The sequence below is a fragment of the Eleginops maclovinus genome, chromosome 20 (assembly GCF_036324505.1).
Source record: "Eleginops maclovinus isolate JMC-PN-2008 ecotype Puerto Natales chromosome 20, JC_Emac_rtc_rv5, whole genome shotgun sequence".
In the NCBI taxonomy this organism is placed as follows: domain Eukaryota; kingdom Metazoa; phylum Chordata; class Actinopteri; order Perciformes; family Eleginopidae; genus Eleginops; species Eleginops maclovinus.
The window spans coordinates 22,566,188-22,590,569 of NC_086368.1; the positions used below are offsets into that span (position 1 = coordinate 22,566,188).

At 41.8% G+C, this 24,382-nt stretch overlaps 1 protein-coding gene across 1 annotated transcript in view; it reads left to right on the top strand.

Moving 5' to 3' along the window:
* celf4 (CUGBP, Elav-like family member 4) overlaps positions 1-24,382 on the top strand; it is a 77,290-nt gene that overhangs the window by 5,382 nt on the left and 47,526 nt on the right. Inside the window, exon 2 of the mRNA XM_063911660.1 lies at positions 15,178-15,260. Coding sequence (XP_063767730.1) covers positions 15,178-15,260 — 83 coding nt within the window. The remainder of the gene's footprint in view (positions 1-15,177; positions 15,261-24,382) is intronic.

Genomic DNA, 24,382 nt, shown 5'->3' on the forward strand with positions numbered 1-24,382 from the left:
CTTTCAATTATAATATCACCACTTTTCATAGAGACTGTGCCTCACAGACGTTTTCTGTTGAACTTGAGTGCATGTGTATCATCACATGGCAAAATGGTCTGGTCAGCATAAATCTGTTATTGTACAGTTAATGTTTCCATGTGGTTAAATCATGGCTCACTCACTGACCGGCAGTGCTGACCCGTGGAGAAGCACAACACTGAAGATTTGTGGCCATCGTTACATTGCAGGTCAGGAAGGATGCTGATCTCAACTAATAGATAGATAGATAGATAGATATTTTCCCCATTAGACTGACTCAGTTCAGTCACTTAGACATCAATATTCTGATCAGTTGAAGTCAAAGTCCAAATCAATACAATCCAAAATGTTTCCAACTATTTCTGAGTGAAAAACATCTCTGAAAAGCTGAAAAGCTTTCTTGAGACTTGGCACAGCTTAACTCGTTGGCCTATAGCCCACAGCTGGGTTAAAATCAAAATCTGCCTTAAATTTTTCATCAACTGTTGGAACATTTGTTTTCCATAAAAAAGAGGCTAAACAACTTCCCTCTTGCCACTGATTTCCTGTTGCCATGTTCATTGCCCCAGCAAACCATTATTCCAGTAGATGAAGGAAAAAAAACAAACTTTTTTGACAATGGCTCCTTGGAGAGGAACATGTTTTTCTGTTTTCAAGGATCTTGCATCAGCTAAGCATTATTGTGCTTTGTGTTGAATTTTTAAAAAGTTGACGCTTTAGGCCTCTTCAATCTTTGAGGTACGCTTAATACCACTTCCAAGCCCCCCTGCTTCGAATACCGCCAGTCAGTTCAGGGAATGGGGAATGCAATACTTTTGAAATGTTGGAAAGTCTTACATGTGGTTTTTTTAGATTTACTAATGATTTACTGATGAATTCATTGCCAATAATAGAGCTTGCTGTATTTCTATTGATATTTATTGAAGGTTAATATTGCATTATAGTTCAGGATTAGATAGCTAAATAAAAACATCATGGTACTCCTATAACACAACCCTTATTTTCCCCACATTTTCCATTTCTGGCTCTCTTATCTGTGCCATAAAAATGCCCAGGCACTATATATAGTTGTTCAACGTAAAAGGCTTAAACCCCAATTCCTTTGTTCAGTCCAAAGGCTATGATTCTCTTCTGTTTGTAAACTTAAAGACTGGTGTTTTCTGCCTTTAGGATTAGGCTAGACCTGCATGCTCCTTTATCAAGCTTTGCACAGTCAGGAGGCATTAGGGTGGGGTATTTTATAATATCCGTGCCCAGTATCTGTATGTGTACAGTGTATGTGTGGGTTTACACAGGCGCCTATACATTTTCTGTATAGTTGTTCATCCCCCTCTGTGCATATGTTTTGGATATATGTGTGGGTGATAATAATGCAGAGTATTGCACTGCTTTTGCCAAATGCCAGCCCTAGCCAAAGCAATACTTCACAGTAACTTTTAATGTTTAATTTTAATATTTATACTTTCCGCCCAAACCCGACTCAAACCCTCAGTGTGAACCTGAAAATGGACCCAGCTGCAGCTCTCTACTGCAGAGGCTGTCTACGAGGAAATAGCAGCATGACACAGCAGCAATGTGAAATATAGAAGGAAAGTTTGTCACAGCTAACTGTGGCAGCCCTCCATTAATGCACATCCAGCCAGCTCCCGTTCTTGTTAAATATTCTGCTCCAAATGGCTTTTATTTACTTCAAACTCCATGTTATTTATTAAAATGTTTCTATTTTTCCATTTTTAGCATTGTTCTCAAGGTCAAGTTATGATTTAATATCGCAGAAAAAGCAAATCATTGTTATTACCTTGCAAACAGACATTGTAATAAGCTTGGTTTCTCCAACCAGTGATACTTTCAATTACCTTTTGAGCCCATACACAATTGGCAAATTCACACTAAACAAATCATTCGGCTTTGGAGATTTATGGTTCATAGAAAGTTGAATTGATGTTTATTCTCAACCAAATTGCTAAACATAACTGGAAGTGGCGTAACTGGGTCTGCATGCTCGGATACTCTAAAGCAGGGATTACACAAGCCGTGTACTATTCTGTCCCAGACAGAAAGCACCTCAAAGACTGTTGAGCATGTGTGACTTGTCAGGCCCACACATATTTAGCTTCCTCTGTATGCATGCGTACAATCCCCTATGCCGTGCAATGACTGCCAGGTTTGAGTGTCCCTGATTCGATTCACTTTCTTCCCATCTCCCTTCATGCCTATTTCATGTCCCCCTCAATTAAAAATGCACCACGTTGACTTGTAAAAGGAAGGTGGGAATGGAGGTTAGAGTTTTCAAAGATCTTTCTCAATTATTCAAGACCAAGTTTGATTCAAAAAATGGAGGAGCATTAATAAGTCATGGAGAGGTTTTTGAAGGTTTGGGTAGCAAATGTGATGCAAAATGTTCTAATTAAAGTAGCAGAAGCATCCAACCAAAAGAGAAACGTTTGTTGTTGTTGATTAGGCTTTACATGTTTTGACTGTCAGAGTCAGCACCCTACATCAAAAACTACTACTTCACTTTAATAGATGCCAGGGGATATCTGAAGTCAGCAATTTAGGTCAGAGAGGCTTTGTTCCTTATTATATTTCGGAAATGTATTTACTTTGCACAGTTTTGCCTCAAAATTTGCATTTGTTTTCCAGACACCCACTGGGTCCACATCATTCCATTTCTTCCCCCAAAACTGTGCAAATCAGTGCCTTTTGCCACCAGATATTACCATTCAAATCATATTGGCATCACATTGAGAGAAAGTACATCAAGGCTTTATCCTATCCTGCTGGTTGGAGAGCAGATAGACCAAAACACATCTCTGCAGAGGGAGATGGTGCAAGAGTGCGTAAAACGACAAGGAGCTCAAGACGGAGAGAGCGAGGGAGAGAGGGAAAGAGAATTAAAGAGATGTTGAAACGGGGATGATGTAAGAGAATGCGTGAAAAGAGGCGAGGGAGATCCATGGAGGAGAGTTCTGGTGGGGGGTTGCACACAAAGACAGACAAAGAATATCAAGAGGCAGAGAGGTGTACAAGAATGAGAGCAGCGATTGTAAAGAGAGGTGCAGACTAAAAATGGAGGCACACAGCGAAATTGTTCAATGACAGGCACAGAGCTGGCAAATGGGGACGGAAGAAAAAGGGACGGGGCTGAGAAGCAGACAGACAGACAGAGAGAGAAGTAGAAAGAGTGAGGAAGTCCCAGAGACAGATGTCGTACTCGCTTGCCTCGGCAGATTGATGGCTTCTGGCCCAGTTCCATGCCAGGCTTTGACCCCTCTGTCCTCTGCTGTAATTTATAGGCTGCGTTTTGCCAGATTTAAGCACTACTCTGTGACCATCATGGCTCGAGAAAGGAGAATGACCTTCCTGGGATGGGAGCAGAATTAGACCCCTGCAGCTCCAGCCAACCCCTGGGTAAACAAGCAACTGCCCTCTGTATTAAATGGATCTCTGACAACGTGTTAAGTGGACAGGGTTTTCTGTATGTTTGTCAATCTATCTTTTCTGTGTGTGTAGATTGGCTGCTGAACTCACCTTACATATTTAAATATGTTAATGTGAGTAGTAGGAGGTTTTCATTCCGGGTTGTTAGTCTGTTTGTTAGCATCATTCAGGAAAAACGACTGGCCCAATGTTTATAAAACGTGGTGGAAGGCTGCAGCATTAACTTATTTAGAATACACTTTTTATTACCGGTCTGCTCCTTTTGGTGCATTTAAAGTGTACCTTAACTAAAAGGAATGGCCTAGTTTCTCCTTGATTGATTAGCTCCTGCCTTCATAAATCAATTCTTGTAAGATTGCTGGCACAAATGAAACGAAAATCCCATCACGGGTTTGCATTGTGGTTTCTTGTAAAGTAAATATGGCCCTGTGTGTACCCGGAGTGTGTCCTCTAGTAAACTAACTTGGCTGGCTGGCCGGTGGGCTCAGCTGGGTTTGTGCTTGTCCATTCAGAGCATTACCTCAATGCACAAATCAGCCCAGGGAACGATCTGGACAGAAAGCCTTCAGCAAATTATTACAGATTTGCAATTTAATGGCTTCTGAGGTCTCTCCCAGCCCCACACGGCTTCCCATTGAGACAGAGCCCATTAGTTTGGTCCTTTAATCACAGAACAGGAGATGGGAATCCTGGCCAAACCTATACATACCCCGCTTCACTTGGTGTGGAATGATTTCATGGGTTTATAGATAGACACAGAGAAGTCTGTGCGTGCGCTCAGGCTTGTGTGTGACTTTGTTAGTGTGTGTGTGTGTGTGTGTGTGTGTGTGTGTGTGTGTGTGTGTGTGTGTGTGTGTGTGTGTGTGTGTGTGTGTGTGTGTGTGTGTGTGTGTGTGTGTGTGTGTGTGTGTGTGTGTGTGTGTGTGTGTGTGTGTGTGTGTGTGTGTGTGTGTGTGTGTGTGTGTGTGTGTGTGTGTGTGTGTGAGAAAAAGTTGTTCCTCCATGGATCATTTATCAATACCATGAGGACTCGCTGGGCAGTAGCAATTAATTTGGCATCGGTTGGACCCGAAGCTAACAAAATTCCAGTTTTCAATGTCATGTTCCAAAAAATATTTTCATTAAAAGTGGTTTCAATTGAAGTAAAACATGGGCATGTTTTACTCTGCCACATTAAAGTTATTACTTTATCAAACTAATTGAATTTAATCATCAAGAGAGAAAAATGGCTAAGTTAGTCATTTAGTGAGTTAGCTCAGCAAAGTTTCTGATTAAAAGCTCTGCTCTTAGGAATAACACTAAGTGTTCTGGTGACTCCAGCACCTCAGCAGAGGGAGCAACTATAGACCATATTTACAGACCTGTCACTTAAACCTGTAAATAAAAACACTTGCCTGTTGAGTTACAGATCTAAAGATCCCATTTTTTGGTCGATTATGGATTTACAATACAACACAGTTCCTATTTCTACAGGCATAGAGAAAGTATATATATATATAATTATATAATGACATAACTCTTGTGATGCTATTTACAACAGTAAAATGTTTGAGTCACTTTTCAAAGTCTTTTCCCATAGCTATAGTTGCCCTGATTAATGTGCCATCGATGCAAAAATGTAAAAACTCAAATCACTCAAATCTGCCTTTCAATGTCCCAATTTGTCCAAGAGGAAGCCAAGCTTTCTAAATGAACCGGATAAAAGTGACTGCCAAAGGGGATGAATATATATAATTATCTGTGGCTGGAGCCCCAACAAAGGGACTTTAAAAGTCAACTTTGCGTGCCAAAGGCTTCATTAGCCTGCCGACAACAAAATGTCTCCTTAACTCGCAGGCCGGAAACACGCAGGTACCTGCGGAGCCATTATAAGCATGCAGTCGCGCAGCCTCCTGTAGCCCAACCGCTGTCTGTTTGGGATTAGAAGCTACTTAATGCGCTAATGTTACTATGCTAATGTGTTAATGCTATGTTGGAATTATAAGGTGATTTAAGAAATGGCAGGCTGCTGTTTTGTTGGTCTAACGCATTGACATGTTATAAAGGACGGATAACTGTGTTTACTTTGCATATGGAAATCCCTGGATGTCTTTCATCTGTCCTTCCTATAGCGACTAGTGGTCCATGTTAGCTTTGCAAACATCTTAATTGTGTTAAATGGAGGAAAAAGGGGGGAAGATTAAAAGCCATTAATGTGTGTTGCGTGAGGGTGTGCTATTCCCGGGACGGTGCTTTTGTTCGCTTTGGCAAAGCAGACGAGAGAGTTTCACCTTGAAACTCAATGCACACCAGAAACGTTGTCATTGTGTCTACCTAAAACGCTGCAGTCTCTCACTCGTGCGGCTACATCCACTGTCAGACTTGCTTTGCTTCGTCTTTGCATTTCTTTGTGTGATCACCTCTCTCCATCCGCCTTACTCTCTTTGTACGTCTCTCCCATTACCTCTCATTCTATCTTTCGCTTGCTTTTCCCTTTGTAGCACTGGTTCTCTCCATCACTCTCTCTCTCTGTCTGTCTGTCTAAGCGTCAGATAAGCTCACTGGGGGAGACTTTAGAGGACTCTCCATCTGTGTATAAATAGCTCTGGATGAATTATTGAGGGACCTGGGGTTGCTAATAATCCCGGAGGACCCATCTGACAATGACACAGAAGATGGAGGGAAAACAATTACGCAGGCTTTCTCCTTCAGAAGAGTGGGAATGGGTGTGGGGGGGACTCAGCGGCCTCTGGGAGCCTCCTCGCGGGGCCCAACATCTTGGCTAATAAACCCAATTAAGTCTCCGGAATCAATCGGAGCCCCGGGGGCGTCCTCTCTCTTCCTTCCCCGGACGCCGTGCAACAACAGGAAGTGTAATGATTCATGTTCCCCCTCCTGCGTTTGGCTCGTCCTCTCATCTCCATCTTGCAGGTTGGCAAGGCGGACGGGACAGGACAGGATGTCCGCCGAGGCAGGATAATAGGACAGGGAGTGGAAAGGAGAAGAGAGGCGAGTGGAGTGGAGAGGAGAGGTGCACCGAGGAATATTAATGGGAGTGTTTATCCTGTAAGTGTTTTACCGGGGGGACGAGACATGGGACCACTCCCATGACAGAGTTAAAGCACTTTGTCTTCTTAGTGATACATGATTCATCTGTAGACGGATTTTTGATTAATCGGCTTGGCCAGGTCCTCGTCTGACTGTTGACACAATATGCTCCTATCAACCCATCTATCAATCTTTGTCTGCCGTGTAAGCCGCTGTCAGTATACATAGAAACAGAAAAACAATAGTAAAATGGTATTGTCTCATCAGTCTAATGATTCAGTGTCGGCAGGTCCAAACCCCAATGCTAAACAGGAACGTTGGTGAAAAAACCTACTTTGAAAGTCTGAGCACATTTTGACGAGTTTTTCAGAAAATCAAAAGAAAAAAAACATGCACATTAAAGCACTTTTTTCATATATAACGCATAAGTGATAACTGAAGTATGAACTGTCATGTCAAACATTGGTCTGTTGGTGGCTATATTTAACCCTCACTTTAAGCATTTTTTAAACTTTTTTAGTGAACAAAACATTTTTAGGCAACTAAAATGTTATAATAACATTTCACCAACTGAAAACACCCAGGAAAGGGTTAAACTTTGAGTTGGAAACACATAGAGGACCCAGACCAAAGAACTCTGTGGAATCAACCTGTCAATCATAAGGTAGCCATACTCTAACGTAGCTTTCTCTTTTGAAAAATGTATCATATCTAAATGTAGCCATCATTTATTAAATGAACATGATGTTTTATTAAAAAAAAACTTGAACTATAGTGATTGAGAATATAATCTCAGCTGAAAAAAGGTTCATTCAGGCAATACAAATTTGAGAAGTACAACTATTTTCTCATACATTTCTATGAAATGGAGGTAAACAGGAAACTAGAGGATTAAAGTACACCTACTGACAATCTGTTTTGTCCAGTCTTGCATACGAAAGTCCATGGCGTGCTTTGTGTGCACTTCTACTCCTTTGCTGGTTTATTGGCATTGGACATTTATGATGAGGTGCAGAAACGACAAATAAAACGACCAATCTGAAAACACTGTTAATTCCATGATACTGGGCTGGTATGTCTTCTAAAGCCCTTGGCGTACATAAGAGCAATCCAAATCACAGAGGAGTTAAAGCAAGACGTTCAACCTCAAAGTGCTGTGTCGTCTGGTTTTCAGAGGAGAGAATTAGAATCCAACAATGATCTGAACATCTTTTCTAAAGGCTTTTCCACTCCGCTAAGAATAAAGTTCCCAAATGAAACACTGAACGGTTATTGAGTGTGTAAAGGATCAAACAAGTCCATCTGTTATCAGTCGTTTATTGTTATATTAGTCACCCTCAATACATTTCCCAAAGTGCCCAACCTGGTACATATCGACTCAGACTTTTGGTTAATATAAGGAGTCACTCCGTGTTTAATAATTCACAACGGGAAAAGCTAAATTTGGGTCTCCCAAATATTTCCGGACAAAATGGCTGAGGTAGAATAAGAGGGCGTCTGCCTGGATGTTGGGGACAGGTGTGTGTGTGTGTCTGTGTGTGTGTGTGTGTGTCTGTGTTAGCCATACAAGCTTTTAACAAGTGTGTGTTAGCATTTTCACATGTTATTCACTTAATGTGAGCGTTGTTAAGGACGTTTTTGCATTCTGTGGCATGAGAGTCGAAAGTGTCACTTTAATTTATGTGTGCACAAGTGCGTGGGGATAAATGAGTGTGTGTTTTCTGTCCCGACCCTCAAGGGGCTGTGTGCAGGGGGTAAGTGAGGGAGTTTGGTGCTTGGTGTGGGGGGGGAAGACACTGTCCTAATGATGCATTTTCTACACCATTGATTCAGTCGCTCTACTCTCCAGTAAATCCTTCACATGCAACACATTAAAGCTGGCCCTTTTTCGTCCTTTGCCAATCGATTAGCACAGCTTAGAGACGGCCACTCTGGGAAGCAAGGCGGGAGATGGGACTTGTTATCTTCAGGGAGATACACACACACACACACACACACACACACACACACACACACACACACACACACACACACACACACACAAATAACATTTAAAGGGGCTAATTCTTTCTCACACTTTTTATGTCATAACAAATGTAAATCTACCTATGGTTGTAGAATGAAAGCCCGTTGAAGGTTGAATGCATTTGCTATTAAAACCTGTAATCTCTGGATTACACATGCATTTTAATATGAAGGTTGCCCACATCCAATTTAATTTGCTTTAGTTTGTTTTTCTTTATAGCCTCCTAAAGGTATCTAGTGGGGCACGTAATTATTGAGTTTTCAATCACCAGAGTTGTAAGGGTATTTTCAGTTTTTTGCAGTCAAGTTACAATACAACCCTCACAACCGCACATTATTTTGCTTGATGACTCAACAGTTTTGCAGAAAAGGCCCTGTTTTATTCGACACCCACCAATCAACCCCAAATCAGTATTCACCCATGATTTACTATAATAACTTTTTAATTGACGATCTTTATATGCTCATCTCAGAGATTGATGATGTTACTACTAGAGCCGCTATTTTTCTAAATTACTTTGTACTGCACTGTTAAAAATGTGGGAGAACTGGTGCAGATGTCCTGTAGTAGCCCCTTTGAGTTCCATCAATCATAATGGTTAATAACTTTCTGGTCTCTCTTCTCTTGCTCTCCAGCTCCCTCAGTAGTCTGCTTGGTGCATGTTTTTGTATTCAGATTCTTCTTGTTCCTCCACCGAGAGAACTTAGGGATCTACACGTACTTGCCTAGCTCAGACTGCCTTTATACTCCATTATAAATGAATTCACCTCCTCTTTCATAATACTGCCCCTTAGTTCTGCCACACTCTGCTGAAATAATATCATACTCAAGACAAGCATTCATTAGTTCTCGAAACAGCCCCTGAATTCTTAAGGACTTTTTTTACAGAATGAGAAAAAAGTAGGAACAGTAATTGACGTTCCTTTCGGGTTTTTTCCCCGCCTGTTCACCCAGGAACAGTAGCGTTGTTCTTGCTCATACTGTGGGCTTCAAAGTGCTTTTTTATTTCATCAGGGTTTTCTGCTGCCAATTAAAGATTTTAAGATGATACAGGGGGGAAAGTCGTAGTGTTTCTCGAGACCTTCAGGCCGTGTGCCCTAAAATAGCCTCTATCTTCTGTCTCTTTTTTTCCATTGTGAGTAATGATCTTAGAGGCCAGCAAAGGTGAAGGGGATATGAGCGACTGCTGCACACATTTATTGGATTACTATTCCTTGCAGAACCAAAATTGTCAGGGCTTATCTGGGTTTTTCTAATGTGATACCAAATTAAGAGGAACATCTTTATGTCTGACCAGTCTCCAGTTTTAATTCATCCAAAACATTTTAATATATAAAGAGTTAAAAAGTTCAAAGGTTTTATTTGTCATATGCACAGCAGATACAGCGTATATGTTGGCAATGAAAATCTTATATCCCAGGCTCCTCCAACAACTCAACATACATAGTGCAAAAAAGGTAAATAATGTTCAACATATGATAAAGTATCTTTATAAGTTATACAAACTCAGTAATCATGGTTGCAATGCCTTTTCCTCCAGAAGTTTAAACTTTTTCCATTCAACCTTACGTGGTTTTATAGCGGGATACGTACAGTATGAGCTGTAATGTAACCATCACATTGGTCATATTCTGTGTCCCAGATACAACCGTACAAGAGCAACGGAATCATTCTTGATTCAGCAGCTCACATGAAACGACACTTATTAGTATTCATCTTTTGCACACAGTGGTACTCGTTTTCACCGTATGACTCAAAGACTAAGGCTTTATATGCTATTTCTTTGAGCACAATGAGTCAAGAATTTTCCTCTTTACTCTGACCCATTTAAAGAGTGAATTGAAGAGTGTTATCTAAGCCTTAGCACTCAAAAATCCAGTCAGAACGCTCTTGTCTTAAGGTCAATCTTTTAAAAAGGAGGAAAAAAAACATTCTTCTGTTTATTGAGCAAAGGCTGTCCTTGGTCAAACCTTTCAGGCGGAGATAAGTGCTAACAGAACTGAGGTAGGGGGAGATGTGGAGATTTCTATTGACTGACTAAAATTGGACAGCCTCAAACAAAGTTTCATGCCAAAGTTTTCCTAGCCAGAGTTCCAGGGCTATGCAGCGTGGATTTTCAGCCGTGCCGTGGATAAAGCTTTTAAATGCTATTGACTCTTTTTAGGCTCTCACCAAGATGTTCTGAAATATTTAAATGATCACTGGGACTTTCTCCCCATCTGTGGCTGGGAATAAAAGGATAGAGTGAGAGGAGAGGAAGTTTTTTATGTCAGCTTTTAAAAATCCCTGAATTAATAGGCACAAGATAATTAGAGAATAATGTGCAATAACATCGTCCCCGAGCTCTCAAGTCTTGGGTGGTTCAGCCACTGCAGGCTGGTAAGAAGTAATTCATGTGTCCAGTAACACTAAAAAGTGCTAATTCAGGAATACATTAGGAGTTTTACTTTTAATGCAATCATAATTAGTTTCACAGGAGAATTGTAAGATCCATCTGGGGCTAGACTCACCACTGAGGTCAGAGAGGTCATGGTCTGTCTGCTGTTTGGGGGAATTTGTGGTTATTATTAACCTCACAATATGTAATTACATGTAAATTACAAATACTGGGACTAAAACCCAATGCCACCCAGATAAATATGAATGAGCTTATAAACAATATTTTCTTACCAACAATGACTCACATTAACACATTTGCACAAGGAATCATAATGAACCCACACAGAATGATCCCATATCTATTTCTTTACCCAGTTTTTTAGTGCTGTTTCTGCTATAACCTAACCTAACCCTAACCGCTGTTAACTACCTGTCTATTACCAAACGGCTAGTACTCAAAACCAGCTAGTAGCTTGAGCTTTTGAGTGCTCAAGACCTAAAAATGTGCCTCAGTAGTTGGCAGAGAGCAGAACATAACTTAATTGAATGCTAAAGTTGCTCTGTATTTGCTGGATGTGTACAGTAAGTAGTGAACTATTTGTTAACATGATCGACATATCACCTCCAGAGTGATAATATGTCTGTGTTGTGTTTACAGCTTGCTTTGCTGCCCCCAACTGACCAAAAAGATAAGTTATTGGAAAAAAATATTAGCTGCAAAATCCTAGCTGCTTTCCTTTTGTCCAAATGCCATTCCTTCCAACCTTGGCAAGAACATCTGAATTATATCCTTCTTGAAATATGGCATTTATATATGTAAGTGAAAACGTGGCGTATATTGATTTTCAGTGAAATCACAACGCGGGATTTAAAATGTATTGCTCCCAAAAAGTAGAGTTAAAAACCAAATATCCTATCTGTAGATATGACAATGTACTTTACTAAAAGTCAACTTGTTGTGAAAACTAAACTCAGCAAAGACAGCTCCTCATGTTTCCCATAGTTACCAAGGTCGAAGCTCTATGTGGTCCAACACAGCTGTCGTTTAAATGAGGCCTGGTGACAGTTGGTGGAGATTTCACCACTGAAGCTGGTGTCTTTTCTTCTTTCCCCACCAGTAAGTATTCATAGTCACCATTCCCTTGCTGCTTTCTTTCATCTCTTCTCCTTTTCTTCTCAGTATTCCTCTCTCTCTGTCTCTCACTCTCTTCCTGTTTCTCTCTCTCTGTGGGTGTGTGTCCCTTTAGGGTGTCTGCTGCGGTTGAGATAAGAAGCGAGTGTAGGACACAGGGGGATGGTGTTCACAGAGGCTAGGTGATCTTATCTCCTCTCCCTCCCTTCTGCCTCTCTTACCGAGCATCCCTCGCTCTTCTTCTTTTTCCTCTCAACTGTTTTCCTCCCCCTCCTTCCTTTTGCTCCATTGCCCTTCTTTCTCTCTTCCCCCATCCCTCTCCTCTCCTCCCGTCTCACACACACATTCTCTTAGATCCCCTCTGCGCTGCTGTTGATTTGAATTTGAAGTGATGGGAAACTAAATTGGCAGCATTGACAGCAGAAACAAACAGCTTATCTCTCTCTCCTGGGCCAATATGGGTCTTAGTCAGATACTAGAGCCGCTGCCAGCATCTGACTTGTGACAATGATGATAAATTGAACGTTTGTTGACTGTCACTTTTCATGTGTGTGTATGTGAGTGTGTGTGTGAGACAGTGTTAGCGTTTACGCGTGTGCATGTTTGATTGTCCTATTGTGTGTGAATACATTAAAAGGTGGAGATAATTAAATAGCAGTATGACACTTAACAGAACTTTGAGATACTTTACTTTTTAGTTGTATACTACCTTTTACTTAATCTATACTATGACATAGTTGCAATCCACAGTTTCTTGGAGTATGGAGAATGACTCATTGCTATTGCCATGGGATCCATGATGTATTTAAAATAAAAATGAAACTGGGTAAAGTCAGTAAAGATCTTAATCCGTGGGAAATTAGAGAGATTTTTAAACAATATTTTGTTCTTGCTCCCCATGTCCTTTATCAACAACACCAACAAATATGTTTTCATTTTTTGCATTTCAAAGGCAGTTCATGTCATGTTTTTTGCACACCTGAGGGTATACGGCTGAGAGGAAGTGGGCAAAGACGGATGATTTGATATATCCCAGATCTGACCTAACCAAATCTAACATAAAGAGAAATAGAGTTTGACTCATAAAATGTTGTGTCGTTTTTCCTCAAAGTGTGAAAACCACCTAAAATCATTGTCTCTCTATCTGGCATCGTTGGGTGGTTTTTCCTCCTCGTCTTTTGTTTGGCGGATCGCAAACCAACTTTAAAGGCACATACTGCCACCTACTGTAATGGCATGTTGATGCTGTGCTTGTCAAGTCAGCTAAAACCATTAGGCTTTATATTGTCAATATATATGCAGTAACTTCAATACGGGAATAATAGGTAATATAATGTGCAACATCAGAATCCCTGGATCAACTTTTCCCACAGGATATAAAGAGTTAAAATAATCTCAATATAAACTACTTCAACATTAAATGCTAAAGGAGTAATCAAATATTGAATATGATGACATGTACATCAATGTTTCATTTTTGAGCCTGTTTACATATATACTATAATACTGAATACTGGATACTGTGGGTGCCTGCACTCCCACCATGCAAGTGATTGTAAGGCGTGTGAATCAGAGGCTTGCGCGTGTTTCCAGTGAGACGATGCCGACATGTAACGTTAACATGGCAGGCCCGGGGAGGACGAGGAGGTAGCCAAGCTGTCAGCGGCCAGCTCCCACTCCGCCTAATGAGAGAGAGGCCCGTTAATTAAAAACACCAACAGGCGGAGCTCCCCAGTGTCCCGGCATCAGGACGACCCGGGGTTAAAGACGCAGAGCCGAGAGGATGGGAGCCATGCTGCTTCTACATAACACTGCGTGGTGCTGCCCTCAACAATAAATAGCCCCCAGTATGCAAAAAGAACAAAGCGACGCACAACTGGGAAGAACTATAAGAGGAAGGGGGCTTTCTTTAAACTGCACTGCGTTTGTGTTTCTTTGGGGGGGAGGATTTCTGTGATAATAATCTGCTCAGCCCTTGATGTTCCCAGACTAACAGTGATTCTTTTGTCTCTTTGTGCTCCTCTGCTCCGTTAGTTGCATGGCAGCAGGGAGTAGTTTGTCAAAGTCTGCATGATGAGTTCTGTGATCCACCAAATGGAAAGGGATAAAAAATTGACCCAAAAGCCATTGCATAAATGTTTTTTGGGTGCAGATTTAAAATCGATGTCGACCTCATTGTTCACTAAAAGCACCCTTCAAATGCTCCATATGTCTGCATATAAACTAAATTGAACTCAATTCAATTTAAATTAATTTTTGGGCTATGAACAGCTGCATGCACAGCGAATATTTGCCTCAAATTGAATTGTGTCACTGCAGCCTATTGTGCGATAGTCTTTGTAAGTGTTTTATTAAACTGTCAAATACATGAACCATTAGCCTTGATCTGCAGATTGACAGTTTGTCAGCTCTCCGACAGTGGCGCGCGCCTCGCTGTCAACAGGGGGTGGCGAGGGAACGGCTTACACGTTCCCCACGGTTTCTTCTTCTTCTTCCTTGCCTCCTGTGTCTCCATCTTCCTTCCACCCCCACATGTCAGCCCAGGTGCTAACAAAACCGAGGATTGTGGGTAGTCTTGGAACATATGGAGCAGAGAGATGGAGAAATGAAGGGTGGATGGGGAGAAGAGGGGGGTGAGAGAGAGAAGCTGTCAGGGAAATGTCTATCCCTGTCACAGCAGCCAGAAGAGTGCGATGGACGAATGGATAACTGCTATTTCAGACTGCCATGGAAGAAGCTCAGTTTGATTTGATGTATTTTGTGGGCAGAATGGCGCTCATGCAACAGAATCGTCGCATCTCCGAAGCCGCACATTTTTTGTCTCACTTTAATGTCTTTCTTTTTTTTTTTTTTAATGGGCATGTATGCATTTGTGTACAGAGGATTGTTCCATTTGTTCAGCCGCTTAAAATACAGTACACTGTGCACAAACATGCGCAGGAGCACACACAAACTCCAGCGAATTCCCAGTGCGGCCATGTAGACAGAGTTTCAGAGCGATGGCTGCAGGCGTGTGTGTGTGACTGTGTGTTTGTGTGTGTGTTGTTTTTGGCTATTCGCTGATGATTGGTGCGGCCCCCTCCCCTGTCTACCTCTCCTTCTCTGTCCCCTCTTCACATAACATAATCATCTCTCTCTTGCTTTATTTCAGGCTGTGCCTTCCTCACCTACTGTGCCAGAGAGTCGGCCCTGAAAGCCCAGAATGCATTGCACGAGCAGAAGACTCTGCCAGGGGTAAGTCACATACACAAAGAACGCCATGTCGACCCAGAAGCAAAATCTAAAAAAAAACCAGAAACACATCTTAAATTCCCTCCCGCACACACAAACACAGATGCTCATTTTTAACATATGATGCCGTTTATTCATTTGAAATCAAAGGGGACTGACTGTCTTTGCCATGCTTGTCATGTTCTGTTTATCACTGGCTGTGCACCAGACATGAGCACAGCCCTCCTTTCTCTTAAATATCTGTCCTCTCCCTCAGTCGCTATCCCCCCCCCCCCTTCCTTTCCCTGCCTCCCGCTCTCTTCACTTTGACAGTCACACACACAAACCCATAGGGAGAAACCACACACAGCATCGCATCATAGGCATACTATTTATAGTCCTTCCTCCAGTTTGTGTAAATGAGTGTGTGCCTCTCCGTGTGTGCTTGCGCATGCACCCGTGTGTGTGGGCAAGTGTGTGAGAGATAGACGGAGATGGATGAAAAGCGGGTGAGCGGGTGGATTTAGGCTATTTTGTGCATTTATGTGCACGCTCGGCAGCATGAGTGTGAATCATGGATGTAGCCTACATCACGACAGCATATCTTCACAACAGATGTTCACATGCTGTGGATGTTACCACTCGCATGTACAATGCAGCGGGAAGCAAGGCATGTTTCGTTTTGCTGCTCGAATCTTATCCATATGTGCTAGTATGATGGATTTTTGACATTGTGGTAAAGAAGAAGTAGATATCTAATTGTGAATGTGTGTGTGTATGAGTTTCTGTATGTGTGGATGAGGGATTGCATTGCGAGCATTTTCTTTCATACAAACATGATCTAATGATTACATATTTGTGAGCGTGTGCACGCGTGTGTCTAATACATTTCATTTAGTTTATGCATGCACCTGAACACATTTGCATCCACATTCCTATGTGTGTGTGCGCTTGTTCACGTGCAAGCCCGCCTGCGCATGTGTGCGTATGTGCATGTTAGGAAGTTTTCATGCGTCTCTGTCAGGCCTGGCTCGGTTTGCTCTGTTCGTTTTTAATGACGCCTCCAGGGAAGCTGACAGTCGCCGTGTTGAGCGCACAGCCTTTGATGTGAGTGATTATGACATCACAGACGTGCAGCCGAGAAGAGCGGAGGAGTGGGGATCCGTGCTCTCAGTTTTTTTTTCACTTCCCAGTGGCATATTATTCAGGAAGAAAGAGGGAGGGAGAGACAGAGGCACCAGAGTGAAAGGAGGAGAGATTAAATATTTGGCCAAAACCAAAATGCGATTTTGTGTTCACACAAAATGTGTTGCCGATTGATGTATTTGCCTTTGTTGCTATTGTTTGACACCGACCAGAGATTGGGCAAAAAAACAATCTTCTTTTATGCATTCAGTCTTTACATCTTTAAGGCAAAGAGACTGTTTTCGCTTCACACACTACATAGTAATGCATCAACAACATTCAATCAGTCACTTGCAATCAACATTGCTTTGGAAGGAAATGCTAATTGACTATGCCTTTGCCAGGGAAGGACAGTCTAAGGTTTGCATTTGATCGATGCTGAGCATTAAGTAAACAAAGGTAATGTCATAGGACAGACCTAGATGCTCAACAAACCTTGAAGCAGAGCATTCGAACAGGCAGACCAGGAGACTGTCTTTTGTTGCTGGTGGAAGTAAAGCCAGCAAAACAGAATAGATGAGTTCATTAGAAACAGTGCGATGACTTGGACCTGGGAAAGGTAGTGGGACGTTTTATGGCAGACGACTACACCCTCTTTCCTCCATTTCTCTGGGTTTTTCAACTACCTTCTTTTCTCCCTCCTTCCATCCTCTATCAATCCCCCACTCACAGGCCAACACAACCAAACCCTGCAAATGAAATCCCTTTTTTCCCTCAAAGCCTCTTTCCCCTTCACTTCTAGTCCTGACGCGCTTTTTATCGTCAAAGTTGCTCCCCAACCCTTACATTTGAAAAGTTTTCTGACGTCTTTCTTCTTTCGCTGCCAGGTGAGCCGAGAGAAAAGGGGATTTGGCTTCCTAGAGGAAATGCCCTGTAAGCATGACTGTAGGCTGTTGGTGTACCGCAGACAAAGTACTAGGTTTATGTGTGTTTGAGCAGGTGCAGCATCAGGAGAGACTTTGGGTAAACAAGCGACAAGCAAAAATATTGACGTTAAAGTGACACTGACATTGAACTATTTGTGAAAGCTGAATAATTGTTTCCACAGCCCTCAATCCATTATAGTGCTTCGAACTACAGGTACACAGGATTATGCTGATGGAGAGTAAGTTTCCGCTAACGTAATTAAATCAACTCCACTGACACAGAAAACACTGCATTGTTTGAGGACATTGGAGAGGTACAATTAAATGATAAAACATTTAAAAAACACTAATTCCCTAGAACCATGGATGTTGTAAAAGACCACCCAAGTCCAGAAGCACAGGGGAACAGGGAGCCACTTTTTTAGAGCTAAAGCTACAGTGTTAACCAAATGCAGTACCTTAGAGTTATTTTAAACCTCTGAAGCCATAAAATATTGATCTATTCCTTGAAATACATACTATTGTGAAAAACGCAGCCAATATAAAGAAAGTTCAGACCTGTTTAAACATTTTCTGTTCGTAGTTAAACTACCCAGCTATTGAGCAAATAAATGGAGAAGAGGTTTTTCTTGGAAAGAGTGGCCTGGGTCAGGCCTAAAATGGGGCGGGTCCCAAACGCCAGGCCCTGGCTGACATATTTGTGATCCCGCACTCCAGTTTCAGACTCGTACTACAGCAAGAGGCATTAAAAAAGCCACTATTGATTCTGGCAAAAGTCCTCTGGAGTGGGAGGATGTGTTTCTATGCGCGCACGTGTGTGATTGTGCGTATGTGTGGGTCACAGGGTGGAGTTGCAGAGCTCCAGCTAGTCCAATGTGTGTACAAACCACTGGATGCAAATACCCACCAGCAAATCCTCCCTTACACATATAAATACTCTAACACGCATGAAAAGAAAAAAAGAACAGATCTGGCATCCTCTCAAACACACTGTGAGATTTAAAGTACCTCAGCATATGCCCCCACACGGTGCAAAAAAAGAGCATGCCCTCGTGATTTATAGCAAACTTAAAATAATGCATAAAAGTACACACAAGCATCCACGGGTACAAAACACACCGCTGATACTCACAACGCATGCACCCACACTCCAAACCCCTCTCTTGTAACCGCGATACAACACTCCTCGTAAACATATCCATTCAACAACATGATACTCTGATACTCACAGAAAGAAAGGGAGAGAGAGGGGAGACAAATAGGAAGAAAGTAAAAGAGGGACCAGGACAGGGAGAGAGAAATACGGCGTCGATTGACTCGCACTGTAATAGTGAGCCAGATGAGAAAATATAGAACACTGTGAATCAATGCGTCATTTCAGAGCGCTTTCACACACACACACACACACACACACACACACACACACACACACACACACACACACACACACACACACACACACACACACACACACACACACACACACATACACACACACACATCTATAATAGAGCACACATATACACACAGAGTTTTCAGCCCGGGGGCAAACAAACAACAGAAAAGACAGAAAGCAAATGAATAGCAAGAGGGAGAGAAGAGGAAGGGGTTGATGAAGGCCGGTTGGAGAGAGTGGGTGGATGGAGGGAGTGGGAGGAGAGGTATAGACGAGGTGCCTCCATACCGACTGATTTGTGTCTGTTTCTTTTTCACCCCCCCTTCTCTCTGTCTTTCAGTTGAGATAATGCCAGGCCAAGAAATCTATGGCATTGATTGGCTGCTGCGACCCAGTTTCATGGCTGCTTTTTCTCTATAAGTCGCCCTCATTTGGTCAATAACTGCCAGGCTCCACAGGTGAAGTGGGTGAAGGGGTGTTTGGGAAAGGGCTGGGTCGGTGGACCTCCGTTATGATTACTTTCCCCAAAGCATGCACGGGTACAGTAGCTCACGCCTTCTTGTAGATTTAGATTTGTGGTGCAGTGGGCAGGAGGAAAAGCTGCACGTCCACATGAATAATGCTGCGACCCTGGAAATAAAACATAGCCTCCTTCTCCTGAAGCCATCACCTCATCAACTATACTAATCACTCCTATCCAGGAGAAAACCAGTCGCCACATAATGCGCACCTATTATTGGATCCGCTGTCATTGACAGAATCATCGAGTAATGCACAAGCAAATGTTAGCCTAAAACGACACGCAGCATCAATACGGATATTTGCTTCACAAAATAATTGATTTCTGTAAACCCGTAGACCTAATGAGCAACTTATTCCAGGCTGACTATCATTACAGAGAAAAAGCAGCAGGCACTGGCAGTAGTCAGTGTAACAAAAGACTAAACTGTATCCAGTGCCCGCCTAAAGCAAAGCTTTTAAGTGAGGCAGTGTGCAGCCTGAATCTGGCAGGTCATGAGCCTGCAATAAAAATTCAAATGAGTCTCCCCATCAGAAAGTACAAAGCCAAAATGACTTCCAGAAAGTATTGTTTGTCATAAAGTCAGAGTTAAACACAGTTTTTATTGTGTCTCGGTAAACAAATCAAAGTTAATTAAATATGCTAACAGCCCACTGAGAGTCCTTACGTTTTATTAGATCACATGCACTATATGTTCCCGCCTACAAGTTTTACTTTTGATTTAAACTGATTTTTGTGGTTTGGGTTAGGATTAATTTAATGCTATGGCAAACAAGGACATCTTGGACAATAATGGGATCCCAACTTTGTTGATTGACCATATGGAAAACTTGACTGGCATGAACAGAGCCCTAACCTCATCCTCATCTAACACCTTTGTCAATGTCAAACATGAAAGGCCAGTTTCAATAATGCCATCAAGGCAGAACAGGAGCTAGTGTACATAATCTTATTGAAAGTCTTAACATGAATAATGAAGGCAAGGCAGCCGATTAAGGCCCATTGAATTGTGTTGATTGATTGAATGATTGTCTGCCATCCTGCATGTATGCGGGGCCTGCCACTATAATCCCACCGAAGTGCACGGTCAAACAGTATCTGAAACCCAACAGCACAGATCCCAACATTCACAAAGTAACTATTTTAAAACTCAATTTTTATAAGAGAAATGCTTACATTTGAAGTCCAATGATAATATTTGTGATGTGTTCAGGTGTCCACATACTTTTGGCCATATAGTTTAGTTTTGGTAAAAACCCCTTAAAGGAGTGAAGCATGAATGGTGCCATAATTGTAACAAAGATCATTACAAGGCTACACACCATCTTTTGTCATATAAAGTCTGAATGCTCCTATTATCATTGGGCTCCGGGCCTGATGTTACAACCTCCCATTGCCAAGTGGAGTTTGAGCAGATTGTACAAATGAGAAGAATCATCTGTCTGGAGGCAGCACTTCACTTTAGTCCAATAATCCCACTAATTTCAGAAGTGGTGCATGCTACCCGCTGGGCCAATAGACCGATGATCCATATGTGAAATGACGCACCTTTATACAATTGAGCCATATCAAAGTGCATGCAATTTCAGCATTAGCAGTAACCAAGTTTTTAATCTAACCGTTTTATCGTTTTAGTTTTGTATTTGAGTTTGGAGATTTGGACAGCACTCCCCTGTGTAACTATCCGAAGATGAGAGCAAAATGTCCCATTATCGCTCTCCGTTGGGACATGTGTCAATTCGAGTCTTGTATTACAGCTTATTATCATTTTAAATAACATATACTCTACCCTTTTTAAATACATTTATTACAAATTGCTGCTGAGTTCTCCGCCAGGCGTCCTTAGAAAGTATGATGTGCTTTCTGTAGGAATGGATTGAGCTGTCTGAGCAATTCAAAACACCTCTGGTAAGTGCCACTATTGGGTGATCCAAATGTTTTTGTACTCGCTCTAAAAGCATGTCCCCATTTAAAAAATTTCAGAGGTGCCATAGCTCTTTTCAGCATCTCAATCTATCGCTGGCTCAGGCTATTGTCACAGTCTGAAATCAACTTGTCCTTTCCTTTAGTTTGTATTGATCCGAAAAAAAAGCAAAGCCTTACAGCGCACCAGTGAGACTTCATCCTCAGCAGCCCGCTCCACTGAGCATTTACAAGTGTTAATGTCACCACTGGCACTTTAGGACTCCTCCATGTACTCACCAGAATGGAAAGTGGCATAAAGAAAGTAATTTCCGGACACAGATGATTCATTTTAAGGTGAAAAAGAAACAAGGAAGTAAGAAAGTTTCCCTCAAACTTCTGTGATGCCCACACTATTGTTTCAGTGCATGATTGGGGTTGTTGTAGCTGCACGTCGATATTGATATAAACCTGGCAGTGGCTATGGCTGTCACAAGAGAGAGAGCAGGAGGATGGGCTGCTGCAGCTGGATTTATTCCTCAAAAAGTACCTTTAATAGCATTTTAACCAGTGCGCTTCAGCCCTGGCCGTGCGTTTATTACATAGATTTAAGTATCTCCATAAGCTGGAGGTGATAGTCATTCTGCCTTTGTCATAGTTTGAGCTCTTGCTGCTATATTGAGTCCGCTTGACTCCAGCTGCTTGGAAAAATCCTGCCAGTTCTCTGATTTATTTCCGAATAGTTGTATGTCACACTGCTGTATCTCCTTGTCTTTCCTTGCTCCTTAGCCCCCCCAACATACATTACAGCATGTCTTTCCACAACACTAAGTGCAGTGAAGTATTTACTGTAGCCTCTTCAGTTAATTTACCTTGCACATTAAACGTTGAGGAACAGGGAACAGATAAGTCTTAACAATAAAGAGCAATAAATCCGTCACACTTACAACATAATGTATCTATTAGAGTGGTGTTTTATAGATCATTGGAGAATATTATGGTCAATACTGCATACCTTCTCTTACTGTCATCCTTTACGCTGCTTGACTACTTGGCTTTACTCCCGTGTCTCTCCCTCAGTTGTGAGTGGAGGAAAAGGCAGAAACGCATTTCTCATTCAGTGGATTCAATTTTTCCTCGGGCTTTACAGGACTCTGGCAGCTTTTATCATACAGCATGAAGCCTGCCATACTCTCATCTCTCTGTATTAGTCTTAAGGTCCTTCTGTTAGCTTCACTCGACCAACTGCTGGTGTGAAATTAAAGTTCAGTGAGAATATTTGGCTTTAAGCCTTTTGGTTTAATTAGAAGTCTCTTCAAGATACTTTATTGAATCAATGAACATTAGGTATCACTTTCGTTTCAACATGGCTTATATGGAAATTTGGAATCAAAAAGTTCCCAGGTTACACATTCAGTGTACATTTGCTTTCTAGAATGCAATAGTGTTGTATATAAAGAGCTACTTTGGTGTAGGGCTAGATAACAAATTCATTATTTCACAATGACTGCAGAAGGGGAAAAATCACAAGCCCAGTTTGAACAAGGGCCTTTATAATGAGAACAACTAAAAGAAAAAGTATTGTGTCAGTTCAAAGTTGAGGGCAATTATCATGCAATGCTTGTTGTGCTGTTTTCTCTGTCTGCTTTCATCACCACCCTGGCAGAAAAAAATCAAGGAAGGGAAAAGTGATTACAGAATTTAATTGATTTGTTGCTTATTATTGACAGTACTGAACTTTTTTTAAAGTAGAACCTACTGGTGAGCCATGCTGCAATATTAATGTTGTTTATCTTCTCAATAAGAAAATAACCCCAAAGTTTTCACAAAGAGATTTCGCTTCCCTGTGAAAACCATTCTCACGCTCAATGGTAATGGCTCACGAAAACCAAAACCCATTTTACTCTGTGACCTTCCCCACCTCACCTTCACTGTAGCGGTTGGAATATTTAATAAAGCAGTTTCAATTTCTTAGTTTGGCCATATCATCCGATAAGTTCCAAGGAGTGGGAAGTGGCTCTCGGAAATCTTGTTCCGTACCGCCCTGCAGCAGCTGGCAAGCCGGTGGCCGGCAGATGTGATAATGACACGACGCAGCAGCTGAGGCCGGATAGCGGGCCACGACTCAGGCAGCTTTTAATAATTGATGGCAGCCAAAGCCCCGGATTGGCCAGTAATTGCATTACAGGTCACTTCTCAATAGCAATTTGTGAAAGTTGTGGTGATGTGTGCCGGGTGGTGATCAATAGGCACTGTCCAGAGATGCACTCTTTGCCTCCCTCTCTGTCTCTCTTTGTCTTTTCCGGGTTATGTGAAGGAAAGATCTAGTTTTTTTTTTCAGTGTTCTGGGAAGAAACAATACTGAAGAGGGACTTTTACTCGACAGATCAAAACACCTGCTTAGTCAGCCTTAGTCACTGTGAGAACCTGCTATTCACATAAACCTCTAGCTATCTTTTTCATTAAAGGTATCCTAGATCATATCCTAGCAGCTGTAGAAGCAGTTAACCTAAAGGTCTACTCCACCGATTTAACAATTCACTATTATAACATTTTCAGACCCACATTTAAAAAACAAAATCTGTGTCATTGAGTTCAACTTTGGTGAATCGCGTTAAGCAAAGTCGCAGCCTCAACCAGAAGCAAAAATGTGTGTAACTGACCGAGATGCTGTTCAAATATATGATTCTGTTACTGCATTGCCTATTTCTCGCCTCAGCTGTCAAAGGGGAAAGCTTGGGATTCAGCCATTTGCGAAGGTGCCTTTTTATTGCCATTTTTGTTGGAGTTGGATTTAAACTCTGGGACCAAAATAAGACATCCCCAGTCTTAGAAATACATTAGCTTCACACAAACAATTGATACAAAGTCAGGATATTACCTCAACAACTGTAGTGCTTCTTTTAAAATGACAACATATAAAATACATGTCTGTCATACATGAGTTACAGATGAGTGAAAGACAGCCTCGGGTTCAAGGGGGTTAAAGATTTTACAAGAGATTAAATCCAGCCTCGTCACAATGCACAGAGTACTTTACTTTCCAGTACAGACTTTGAGCCCTGTGCCCCCTCTGGCTCCCCGGCTGCACTCATTCTCATAGAAGTTATTTACTGTTCCAGCCACAGACTCCCCCTGACACTCACACACACCAGACACACACACACAAACACACACAGTCTACGTTCCTTCTCTTTCTCTTTTCTTGCACCCATTGTTGATTTCTCTGCCGCTTTGACATGTAAACTATCACTGTGTCATCCCGTTACATCTGGTG